The sequence below is a fragment of the Hemitrygon akajei genome, chromosome 9, assembly GCF_048418815.1.
Source record: "Hemitrygon akajei chromosome 9, sHemAka1.3, whole genome shotgun sequence".
NCBI lineage: Eukaryota > Metazoa > Chordata > Chondrichthyes > Myliobatiformes > Dasyatidae > Hemitrygon > Hemitrygon akajei.
Window position 1 is genome coordinate 120,100,753 of NC_133132.1, and position 13,793 is coordinate 120,114,545.

Genomic DNA, 13,793 nt, shown 5'->3' on the forward strand with positions numbered 1-13,793 from the left:
TAACATTATTTACCACATCTCAATAAATGTGAGCCATGAGAGACTGTGAGACATATCAGGATGAGAAAAATGACTTTACGTCATGGTAACGGAGACCATTCGAGCATTCAAACTGAGGAGTGGAAATTAATGTAATAGTTGTGATAAGATGTACTAAAGTAATGGTAAAGTCACAGTATACTAAAGGTCCCATTGTGAATTAATAACATTGGATTAGAAGATGGTTCTTCTAAAGGAGTAAGAGCAGCTGTGATCCACATTGAAAAGCAGAAACAATGCTAATACTCTCTGGATAATGCACAGTTACATAACAGTTCTAACAAAAATATACCAGAAAAACCTTCCTCATCAAGCTCACAACCCACAAAGTCACTCAGCTTTATTTCACGAGAACACAAAAAAAAGTAGCAGGCTTCCCACGCCTGCCCTACCATCCAATGCAATTATAGCAGATTAGCCCCAAGATCCATCTTCCCTCTATGCCAGTACCCACAATCCTCAATTCCCTGATCCTTCAAATACATCTATTTCCTCTTCAAATATCGCCAATGACCTAGCCTCCATGACCCACTGGGGTACAGAACGGAGATTCACCATTCCCTGTAAGGTCATGTCCTACACCTAAGTTTTAAATCACTGGTCCCTTTTCATGTAACACATTCCTTCCTTTGAGATGCTTCCACTAGTTTCAACATCTTAGATGTTCTGTAAAAGCAGTGCTTTTAGAATGTTTTGGTTTTGGCTCAAAAAAAATAAGGGGCTATAATATTCAACTTAGGAATGCTGTGTCAGCCACTCAGGATGGTGGAATTGGGAGAAGGTTCCAGACAGAGCTGGGTGGAGTGAGATTTGTGATGGACAGCGTGAGGTGGGAGAGGTTTCAGGTTAGGATGCTGAGGATACCATGGGAAGGAGCGTCCCTGTTGCACGAAGTGCTTTGTGCAGATAAATAGATCCAAGGAGGAAGGGCCAATACCCTCAATAGACCACCTGTTTGTTCGCGATGGATTCCAAGCGACATTCAGAATGTGGTGTGTGCTTTCACGCAGATTGTGGGTTCAGCGCGCAAGTAAAAAGACAACTTCAAGATTAGCTCCAACTTTATGTACACATTTGGTCTGTGTTAACTGTAATGGGCCTCTTTTTTTCCTTTTCTCTTTCTTACTAACTAATCGATAAAGCTGAAATTTGTAATTATATTTGTAAATATACAGCCGCTTATTTGGGACAACTCTTAAAGAACAAAAACTAAACAAGAAAATAGCCAGGATTCCCTTTGTTTATTTGGGACACTATGCCTCTTAATTAGGACAGGAGACTGCTGTTGAACAATTTCTAACAAGAACTACTGTTAGCACTACACCATGCTTAGAGTAAACAGTTTTTAAAATGGCATCAGTTGCATGAGGTTGTGTTCAAAAGGCATTGATTTTTGTCACTAACAGTTGGTGGGAAATATGCAGTAAGACAATTCAGAACTGTTTTGCTCACTGCGGTTTCAAGTATTCAAGCTTGGAGATATGAGAAATGGCCAGGAGTGAAAATGAAAACGTGTGTTCATTACTTCATCACGTTGTGAACTATGAAAAATTGGAAGATATCCACAATCATCTTGAATGTTACAATGAAAATTAAGATTTGGAGGGTGCAATCATCCAGACATTGTTTGAAGGCAGTCCATTATCTGCACGAGGTGTCTGCACTGATTTTGTTCATTTACAATCAAAAGAACACGGCAGCTTACTTTGAATGAACTCCTCCATTGCTAACTATTAGGAACTAGTACACAGTTTTATACTACTGTAGTAGTATTGGTAGTATTCTATTTTGTTCTGTATTTCCTTTAAATACGTGATTTGTTACTCAGTTAAATGGTAGTTGGTCTTTTTTATACCTTTTTAATTATTTCCATGAAACTTCAGCTAATTTAGGCAGCAGCTTAATTGGTCCAAAATGTACTGGGCCCAGTGTGCTCAGCAAAACGGAATCCACTGTACTTCCTTATTTCTAAATTTCAGATCTCTTATAATGACGGCCACATGCCGTTCACCTTCATAACCACTTGCCTGCTATCTCATGCACAAGAGTTACTGGCTTCCTCTGTACTTTGCTCATCCACAAACTTTCACAGATAATTTTCTGCCTTTATTCCTCATATTGAAGAATGTAACCTTGTACTTTCAGACTTAGCAAATTCCATTTGTGAAGTTTTCACCTACTCATTTAACCACTCTATATCTTCTTATAGAATCCATATTTTTACATCCAACTTGAATACCAACTGCCTTCTGTGTGATAACTAATCTATGCTACACACTTCCGCTAATAACATGATTTGCTCACCACCCTTTGATGTGGTAGATTATCACATACATTCTAAAAAAAATCTAAATATACGACTTTAATGAGATCCCTTCTTTGGAATCTCCTGATTACATCCTCAAAAAACTTTAGTAAATTTGTCAAACATGATACACTTTTCACAAAGCCATGTCAATATTATTTTTATAAACTTGGTTTGCTAGATTATATGTATATTAAAGTCTCCTAAGATTATTTTATTACCCTTGTTGCGTATATCTCAAATTTCTTGAGTTCTATTAGGCTTTACATTACAAGTATACCGTGCCTATAAAAAATATTCACCCCCACCCACCCTTGAAAGTTTTACAACATTGATTTAACTGTGATTTGGTGTATCATTTTAAAGGGGGTGAATACTTATGCAATCAATTATTTTGTGTTTTATATTTGTAATTTAGATCACTTTGTACAGATGTTTTCATTTTGACACAAGTTTTTTTCTGTCGATCAGTGTCAAAAAAGCAAATTAAATCACTGTTAATCAATGTTGTAAAACAATAAAACATGAAAACTTCCAAGGTGGGAAGGGTGAATACTTTTTATAGGCACTGTATTATAGGCACTAATTAAATTTTTGAGGTAAATTGGACAGTCAACGACAACATGAACTTTGCTACATGGTCTTCAAAATGTAGAAAGAAACATAATAAATGTTAGTTCTTATAATCATAAGCATAATGAAATACAGTTCATTTGGATGATTTTCAAATGCTTTCTGAAAAATAAATCCAATAGGTTTCAGAAGTTTTTAGTATGATTATTTCTGCTTCATGCATTAAAGTTAAAAGTTACAATCACTAACAATTTTTTTTGTTTAATTTAATTACCTCTTCTATCTGCAAACCATAACCTCTGAATCCAGCATCATTCCAAGAGGTATTTCGATAAATGTCATCCACCCGGTCAATTAATTCTATCTGTGTTAAAAATTATGACAAGTACGTTAAATCAGGAAATGAGCAATCAGAAAACAATTTGTTCAAACTGAGCTAGATCACAATGGACTCAGTCTGTGCCTCACAGTTGCATTTCAGTCACACTTACTTTTACAGATAGTAGCTTCCAACCTTACTAGCCATCCCACTAGACAGAGTAGGCCACAAATGATGAGTAGGTTGCAACTGTGGAAACTCAGGCTAACTGCTGGACCATTCAATGAAGAGCAGCAACTACATTCATTGCCTGCCAGATGTGCCAATTGTGGTGGCATAAACTGAGATGCAATTTACTGAGAGTAAATTTACAATTACGTTACCTCTAATCAGTAACTTATGGAATGCCCTGAAACTCTGTGTCAAGGCTAGAGCTAGAGTGAGAGGTTACATAGAAAGATCTGACCTTCAGTTTATTCCATATACTTGTGTTGCATTACACAAGCATAGAAATCTAGAGTATGCTTAAACACACACAGTATCTTTGGAACTGCCAATTACCCATCAATTTAACTATGCCCAATATGTATAGAATTATAAAAAAAACTTCACATATGTTACTAATAAAATGCATTTAGGGTTCTCCTTTCTATATTGCATACATGTAAAGTAATACGTTCCAGATCAAGTCTACTTGCAAGTACGAGTTGATTAAACTGGGTTTGCATTCACGCAATAACAGAAAACATTCTACCAAAGTGCGGGCAAGGTTTATACTTGATTTGAAAAATGAAATTAAGCATAATGACCTGGACCAAAATACTTAGATATGTTTCAAACAGAATACAAACAGAACAAAAGGAAATGTCTAAGTTGTCTGAGACATATTTTAAAAACATTAAATTCTTAGTTCAGCATTGCTGTTTTCCCTTTATAATGCATGATAGAATGTTCCAAAGGCTTTATACAAATTTACAAACTCAAACTTTTCACGATATACTTATTGACTTGATATTTAAGTGAAAACTTATTTACAGGAAGAGAAATGGGTTATTTATTGACCCATTTTTCTGCCCACTATCAATGAATATATTGGTGGGCAAGCAGACAAATGATGTTAGAGAAAGCTTGAGAACTAATGCAGTTAAAAAAATCCTTATTGCCAATATAAAGGACTTAAAAGGCTATTTTTTGTTTTCACTATATGACACAAATGAACAGAAATGTATCTTTTAATTTACAGGCCGCCCCGGGTAACAAGCTTCTAACTGATAGAGGCCTATACCTATGAGTGAACTCCCAAATTATTAGATTCAAAAGTCTAGCAAATGTATATACTTTCTTTCCTCCAAACAGCAGAACTAGCTTTTTCTCTCTATCCACTTTCAGTAATTGTTCTTTCTAATCAGTCTTTAGTACTTTTAATGTCATTCATTACAACATTGTGGGGGTATGGTTAACATATCCAGTGATTTTTTTGTGCATTTTCCAACTTTTAGACAAAATCAACTGATGTATTTCTGTGAAAACAAAACCTGTCTGTCATCTGGGGATGGCTTGTAGATCACATCCTCGCTCCACTGGGTAGTTCTAACACTTGTTTTATATTTCACCCACCATTTGGATTAGGTAAAACAAAAAGACAGGAATGTAGGAAATGACATAAAACAATCTTGAATCTTATGGTTTGCTTACCAGATAATTAATAGTGATGCTCTCTTCACTACGTCCCATGTGCTTGAAAAAACGATGATCTGCTACTACTAGCATTTTACAGGTATTCTTTTCAGGATCTAGAGGCATCTTCTGCCGTTTTTGTCGCTGGATATATTCTATCAAGGAATTAAAAATTTCTGAGTCATTTGGAAAGAGATAAGTTGCATCTTTCCAAAGTAAATAAAAACAAGATACATCTTAGAAAAAGACAGCTGTGTAGAATACAACACAAAAATGGTTACTTGATTATTCTAGTATAAATGTTTATTGATTCTTCGCCTCAGACAATTAAAATAATTTTTTTAAATCTTGATTAGTGCATCATTTACTGGAATGACACTCAGCTGTTTAGTGCACTGAATTCTGCAGTGGAAAGATGTCCAGTAGAGCAAAGTGGCTTCCAGCATAAGTAAGTCGAACGGATCTGCTAAAATCTAATGGTTAACCTAATCAAGAGCCCTCTAATTTTTACAAAAACTTATGAAAACATGCACATTATCAAATGCAATGGAATCACGGAATCAAAAGGAACTTTCCAAAAGAGGAAGCCATTTACTCTATTGTGACCATGCTGGTCAGAAACAGCAGCAGTTTCCATCACTGGTTCCTCAAATACACATTTGTACTTTTAAATTTGTCAAGGGGTAATGCTTATACAACCCTTTTAAGCAGCAAGTTCCAAATATTCTACAAGTGAAAAGAAACTTTTCCTTATCTCCTCTCTAATCCTTCTACCAATTCTTGTAAAGCATGCCTCATGATCTCACAATATTCACTTTATCTAGGATCCTTGCAGTTTTACACACCTCACATTTCCCTAGCCTGCTGCACTGCAGTATAAACAAACCCATGGCTATTCAATCTTTCCTCTTAGGTTAAAAAAATACTAACTAATGTTGCAAATAGTTCTAGCATAACTTTAATACTCTTATATTCTACATTTTGGCTAATAAAAGTAAGCATCCTACTTCCATTTTTACCATTTTATTTGCTGTCAGATTGCCAGCAGGTTGTAAGAGTGGGTTCCCTCACCTCCAACCCTCTGACTCAAAACAGGAGCCCCTCAGGGCTGCGTATTGAGTCCCCTCCCTTACTCCCTGTATACCCATGATTGTATCGTCACCCATAGCTCTAATCTGCTAATTAAATTTGCCAACAACACTACATTGATAGGCCTTATCACAAACATTAACGAGATGGCCTACAAAGAAGAAGTCATCTCTGACACTGTGGTGTCAAGAAAAGAACCCATCCCTTAACAAAGGAGCTGGTTGTGGATTACAAGAGGAATGGAGAAGGGTTAACCCCTATTGCCATCAATGGATCTGGGGTTGAGAGGGTAAACAGCTTCAAGTTCCTCAGCATCCACAACACCAAAGACCTCACGTGGTCTGCACACACCAGCTGTGTGGTGAAAAAGGCACAACAGCACCTCTTTCACCTCAGACGGTTGAGGAAGTTTGGTATGAGAACCCAAATCCTAAGAACTTTCTACAGAGGCACAACTGAAAGCGTCCTGACTGGCTGTATCACTGCCTGGTATGGGAACTGTACCTCCCTTAATCGCAGGACTCTACAGAGAGTGGTGTGGACAGCCCAGCGCATCGGTAGTTGTGAACTTCCCATGATTCAGGACGTTTACAAGGACAAGTGTGTAAAAAGGGCCCGTAGGATCAGTGGGGACCCAAGCCATCCCAACCACAATCTATTCCAGCTGCTACCATTCGGAAAGTGGTACTGCAACATAAAAGCCAGGACCAATAGGCTCCAAGACAGCTTCTTCCACCAGGCTATCAGACTGATGAACTCACCCGGACTTAAGTATACTCTATATTACATTGACTGTTCTACTTATTACGAATTATTATAAATTACTATGATTGCACATTGCACATTTAGATGGAGACGTAACGTAAAGATTTTTACTCCTCATGTATGTGAAGGATGTAAGAAATAAAGTCAATTCAATTCAAGTATCTGCAGACATACACTCCAAGGTCCCTTTGTTTCTCCACATCTTTGTTTAAAATTATTTTTTTTCCCCAGGACAGGGAATTCTAAAATTAGGAGGTTTAATGTAAAACAGAAAAGATTTAAAAGGAACATGAGGGGCAACCTTTTCATGGAGAGGGTTGTGAGTATACGGAATAAACTGCCTGAAGAAGTGGTTGGGGCAGGTGCAATACTTACATGGATATGTGCCAAGTGCAGGAAATTGGGACTAGCTGGTTGGGCCTATATAGCGCGGTAACTTTCAGTATCTTTCCATTTACTAAAACTTGCTTTATTTCACCTTCCCAAATGCAATACCTCAGTAATGTAAAGTTACCAGCTTTCTGCCGAACCTATTCAATCACTATATATTCCCATAGACTAAAGATGCATTGTCAACCATATGGTCCTTTTTTTCATATCATCTGAAATTGCTTTTGAATTATAAGAGGCTTGGAGTCAAGTCAGTGAGACTTGAAAGCAGATTGCAAAAGGGAAAATATCTTAATTTCATATTGTAAATACAGGCACATACTGTAAATACAATTTTACTTCTGAAATAAAATAAAGAATATCTGACTAGCAATTTACTTTTTACAGCAAATTATGTAAACAAATAACTACCATATCTCAATATAGTGGTGCAAAGGCAGAGCTGCCCTGTTTTAGTGGCGGAAATAAAGTGCTGGCTAAGATAAGAGGAAGACACAAAGACCAAAGTATTAACTTAGACAAACTGGCTTGGTAAGGAACCAGGACTTAAACAGATTACTACATGTACATGTATAAAAAGTAATAAACTAAGTCTATTTGTATATTTTTAATTTACAAGATTTGCACACAGTTAGTAATATTACATTTTAAGAATTTAATGCAAAAACATTGCCCACTAAGACACAGAAAATAAACAGTCAGGCAACACTCTCATTCATAATTGAACAAAACAGCAAAGCAAAAGGCAGTTGGAGAAACCTAAAACATAATGGGAAATAAATGGTAAAAGTCAAAATATGGCTTTGACAAGAGTTACAATGCTACAAGTCAAATGATCTCCTTCCTTGATCTTCTATATTTGTGCAACCTACAAACAAAACATTATTTGTGATACTAAAACTGTGAAGCAGTCGAGCAACACACACAAAGTGTTGGAGGAACTCAGCAGGCCAGGCAGCACTTTTGGAAAAAAGTACAGTTGATATTTTGGCGTAAAATGTCAACTGTACTTTTTTCCATAAATGTTACCTGTTTTGCTGAGTTCCTCCAGCACTTTGTGTGTGCTGTTCAGATTTCCAACATCTGCAGATTTTCTCTTGTCTGTGAAGCAGTTGCATTGTTCCTTTGGTAATAATTGTTCTTGCTTTTTCACTATACTAACAGCCAGTCTGCATTCTACTTTCATCTTTACCCTACTAGTAAAATGATAGAGGGGGTTTGGAATCAGCAAACAGGACAATAAGGCTTTCTTAAGTATTCGTCTCTTAAAATAGTTCACAATTTTGTTCAACGATGTGTATTTCATTCAGCAGAAATTATGAATCAGAATATACATAAAAACACAATTTTATATAGGATTCCTGAAATCAAGAGTTGTAAGGACAAGTTCAAGTTTAATTATCATTCAACCATACACAAATACTCATGAATACAACCAAATGAAACTGCATTACTCTAGGACCAAGGTGCAAAACACAGTACCAACAGTCATACACAGCACAAGGCACATATAAGATAGCAGCAAAACAGTAACACAAAACAATATATGGTCCAAGACCCTGAGTGCATGAATGTTGCAGTAGAATGTAGTCAAACACAATCCAGCTGACAAGCCAACACTGGGAGCGGGCAGCACTAACTCCAACATAGATGCTGTGCCTCCAGCTGTCTAGTGTAGCCCCCGACTCTGACTGCTTTCCCTGGACAGCTGTAAGCTAGCAACCCTGCAACTTGTCCCCACTACACCGAGGCCTCACAGCTTCTGTGCCAAATGCCCCGGCCATTCACCAATGAGTTGCCCATTCAGCATTCCCCACCACCATTGTTCAAAAGGGTCTTGCGATCAGAAGAAAAGCAAGTCAGACAATCACTGCACACCTCCTTTGTGCACCAACGTCTGTCACAGGCAACAGCACGGTCCGCACCAGGTCCAGCAACTTCAGTTTCTCTGCCAACATGCAACTCACTGATGGGGTAGACCTGCAGTACTTTAAGTACTTAATATCCAGCAGAGTCTTGTAATCATAAAAAATATATTTTAAAAAGCCAGTAACACCTTTGGTTGATCCCGTAGAAGCTGCTATGACCAGGCACACCATCATCTTACCGGAAATAAGATAAAAGGACTTAAATGGAAAAAATGCATATATTAGGTGTACAAGATAATGAGAAGCATTGATCGTGTGGATATTCTGAGGCTTTTTCCCAAGGTTAAAATGGCTAGTATGAGAGGGCATAGTTCTAAGGTGCTTGGGAGTAGGTACAGAGGAGATGTCAGGGGTAAGTTTTTTTATGCAGAGAGTGGTGAGTGCATGGAATGGGCTGCCGGCAACCGTGGTGGAGGCAGAAACGATAGGGTCTTTTAAGAGACTCCTGGATGGATACATGGAGCTTAGAAAAATAGAGGGCTATGGGTAAGCCTAGGTAGTTCTAAGGCAAGGACATGTTCGGCACAGCTTTGTGAGCTGAAGGGCCTGTATTGTGCTGTAGGTTTTCTATGTTTCTATATCCAAAGCAATGGCCTACAATAAAGCATGACCAGCACTGAACTATAAAATCAGTTAACGTTCACAGATATTTAGCAAGATTTCTGCAGTGTCAAATGGGAACTAAAGAATGATCAAAACCCCTGGCTTTATCAGAAGGGCACTGGTACCAGGAAGTTTCCTTATAGTGTGAAGCCAGTAAGCTGAAGACAACATCAAACATCTCTTTTATTGGGTAAATAAGCAAAAGGAATTACAGCTTTAATATGAGTTTCCCAGTAACTTAGTCATACTAATATATTAATATATTAGACGGTGGCTACATCACCGTCTGGTATGGAGGAGAGGAGACTACCGTACAGGATTGAAGTAAGCTGCCGAGAGTTGTCAAATTAGTCAGCTCCATCAGGGGTATGAGCCTCCGTAGTACCAAGACGTCTTCAAGGAACAGTACTTCAGAAAGGCAGCTTCAAGGACACCTACCACCAAGAACATGCCCTCTTCTCATTGTTACCATCCAAAGGGAGGCACAGAAGCCTAAAGGTACACACACTGCAATTCAGGAACAGCTTCTTCCCCTCTGCCATCCAATTTCTAAATGGACATTGAACTCATTAACACTACCTCACTACTTTTTTTTCAATTTGTTTTTGCTCCACACATCTTAGATTAACTATTTAATAGATATATACTTACTGCAATTCAGATTTTTTAAAATATTTATTATGTATTTTATTGTACTGTTGCCACAAAATTAACAAATTTCACGACACATGCCGGTGATATTAAATTTGATTTTGATTGTGATTGTAAAGAGGAAGAAGTTGTTTAGGATTTGTGTAGGACGTGACCTCATTTGTCACCTTTTACTTGCAAATTCAGATATGTGTTGGATGTTATGTGATTGACAAGTTGTGACTAGAACTAAGCAAGAAACATTTCTAATGCACAGGACCCTTTCCAGTTCTTATCAATATAAAAAGGAAGAAGTTAAACATGAATTGTGTAGGAGGAGATCAAGATATTTGGTAGCAATCCAGTTTCTATACACCTTCATAAAATAGAAGGGAATGGAAAGTAGCACAAAATGTCACTGCCCAATTTAAATACAAGGGATTTATTGGATTTAACCTACTTCAGAAGGACCAGTTCTGTTTTGATAAGAACTCCATTGCTTAACTCCACTTATTACTTGATATTATGGAATCTTAAAATTTAATGGTCTTAAAATCAACATTGTATCATGTTAAAAAAAGTGCAGATCCATTATAAACTGTTTACAAGAAAACAATAATCAAATCTGTAATGCAATACTAAGGTCAGATTATTGAGAATCTTTAATACGGTAATTACTAATTTTAAAGGACATGTCCATTGCTCTTGGGAAAAGATCTTCACGGCACCATTGACAGCTGTACATTAGCAATGTTATACTTAAACCAACATTGATCCAATAAAGCTATAGTATGAGCCTAAAGCCACAAACATACTGACTGAAGACCATGAAGGAGACGGGAAATAAATATGTTTAATCAGCAGTTTCTCACATACACCTACCAGTGGAGGCATCTATGTCAAAATCATCCTCTTCATCATAATCATCTTCTGGCAAAAGCTCAGAGTCATTCAGCTTTATATAACCACAGATGTTGGAAGATTTTAATCGTCCAATTTCCAAGACATTTTCAGATTTATATGCCAACAACTGTTCAACTGGGGCAGAGTCAATGAATCTCCAAAGGGGCTAGAAACAAGAATTAAAAGCATAAATATGTAATTAAGAAATGAATCAATAAAACTTTACACAGGCTGATTTTAATCATTAAAAACAGTAAAATTTGAAGAAATCAGTAACAGAGTGCAGGATATACAAACTGAAAGGGGTAGCAAAGAAAGGCAGAGGGGTATTGTGGAGATGGAAGAATGAGAGAGGGAGGGGTGTAAGAAGCTGGGGGAGGGGGATATTTTACAGCTATAATAAGAAAAAGGTAAACCACATTACTGACTTCAGAAATCCGAGTATAGTCACACCATTTACAGTCTGATAAAACACAAAGGATGCTAAAGAACTAAAAGAAAGTACTGCACATCTTCATCAATATTTGGGGTGGAAAACATATCAACGTATCAAGATTATCTGCACTATTATAAAGACAACCTAGAAGAAATGTAATAATTCAAATAATGGAATTATTAAGGGCAAATAAAGAAAAAATTTCTTCTTGTAGAAGAATTCATTGCAAATAGTCAGCTTTTGAATCAATGAGCAGGTGCGAAGTAGAAGGAGGTTCATTGTAGGAAGGTGATATGTTCTACTCCAGAATAGCTGAAGCAGAAACCATTGCACTAAGTTAACAAAACTGATTAAATACTTGAAAGGAGAAACTGCAAATATCATGATGAGAGAATGCTTAGTTTTCAATCCCTACTGCAAAAACTACTGCCACAGTTAAGATGAATACAATTGCTTCCTGTATGTAAACTTATGGTTCATGCATATTAAAATTTACTATAATTTTTAAGCATATACTAACTTCAGCACATTACAAAGACAGGATGGAAACCACAATCATCAGGAAGAACTCTGTACACAAGAGTAGCAGAATGTCTGTTAAGCCTTTCCCAAACAAAAGGGTAAATTAAAGGCATGAATACCTCTATGTTATATTCTCCTTCATCGGTAATAATTCTGGCAATAAATTCCTCCTCATCAATAAGAGCACGGACCTTTGAACCTGGTTCACCTTTTATTTAAAAAATTGTACAATTAGACTTCTGATCCTTCAATGTACCTCAACATTTTTTCAACCTTCACAATGATTTCACTTTCAGTTAAAACCAGAATGTTAGTTGAGGAGTACCTCCAAACTGCACATTAATGTAGAAATGAATTGAATCAGACACAACAGAAGATCTGTGGTGTGATGTTTGCCTTCATTTGACATGTTATGAATATACCACATTATTATGAATATTTATTAGGATATGATTTTTTGCCAACTATGAAAACACTAAGTTCACTGATGAGAGAAAAAGTGGTAACTACAACAATGCTATGAATACACTATATGCACCAAAATTCATTTGGAGGGTGCTAGTATTGACACTAGTATCTTCAATACTAGCATTTATCACCAGTTCCAGAATTTTCTGAGAAGGGGCTGATAAATCACGTCCTTGAACTGCCACAGTCCTGTTGGTTAAGGTTGTCAGGGCAGAAGTTCCAGGATCTGAACTCCGGAACAGCAAAGAATAGGAATACAATTCCAAGTCAGGATGTTTATGAACCTGGAGATGAACCTGCAGGCAGCAATGTTCCTGTGCACCTTCCACTCATTCCTCCTCATAGTAGTTAGTGATTGGGGCTTTGGGAGGTGCTGTCAAAGTAGCCTTTTGTGGTGATGCAGCTTTTAGATAAGATGCATCAGAGGAAGTGTTTACAGTGGTACACAGGGACTGCTTTGTTCTAGATGGTGTTAAACATTCTAAAAGATTGTAGAGTTATAGTCATCCAGGGAAACAGAGAGCTTATCATCACATTCCTGATTGGTGCCTTGGTAAATTGTGGAAAGCTTTCAGAGGCTAGCGGTCAGTTACTCACTACAGAACACCCATTTCATTCTCGTGTGCTTACATAGGTCAAGTCTAGACAGGTTTTGGGTCAATGATAAGACCCTTACCCCCAACCTTTGTACTGGATATTCACTGTCCAAAGGGCCTTCAAAGTACATTTATTAAGTATGTATGCTTAACCCTGAGATTTATCTTCCTACAGGCAGCCATGAAACAAAAAAAACACCATTGAACCTGGTCAAAGAAAACATCAAACACCCAAAGTGCAAAGAAAAGAATAAACTGTGCTAACTGCAAAAATACAGTGGCATTGGCAAGTTTGGGCACCCCGGTCAAAATTTCTGTTACTGTGAATATTTAAGTGAACAGAAGATGAACTGATCTCCAAAAGTCATAAGGTTAAAGATGAAACATTCTTTTCAACATTTTAAGCAAATTAGTGTAAATGATGCCCACAAAGCAGCAGAAGGTTATAAGAAGATAGCAAAGTGTTTTCAGGTAGCCATTTCCTCAGTTCGTAATGTAATTAAGAAATGGCAGTTAACAGGAACAGTGGAGGTGAAGTTGAGGTCTATAA

At 37.1% G+C, this 13,793-nt stretch overlaps 1 protein-coding gene across 4 annotated transcripts in view; it reads right to left on the reverse strand.

The window, feature by feature from the left end:
• Window positions 1–13,793, reverse strand: part of adam17b (ADAM metallopeptidase domain 17b) — a 74,874-nt gene that overhangs the window by 37,504 nt on the left and 23,577 nt on the right. For all 4 annotated transcript variants that reach the window (XM_073056883.1, XM_073056881.1, XM_073056882.1 and 1 more), the window contains exons 4-7: window positions 12,299–12,387; window positions 11,201–11,387; window positions 4,932–5,068; window positions 3,192–3,281 (exon numbers count right to left, since the gene is read on the reverse strand). In XM_073056883.1, coding sequence (XP_072912984.1) covers window positions 3,192–3,281; window positions 4,932–5,068; window positions 11,201–11,387; window positions 12,299–12,387 — 503 coding nt within the window. The remainder of the gene's footprint in view (window positions 1–3,191; window positions 3,282–4,931; window positions 5,069–11,200; window positions 11,388–12,298; window positions 12,388–13,793) is intronic.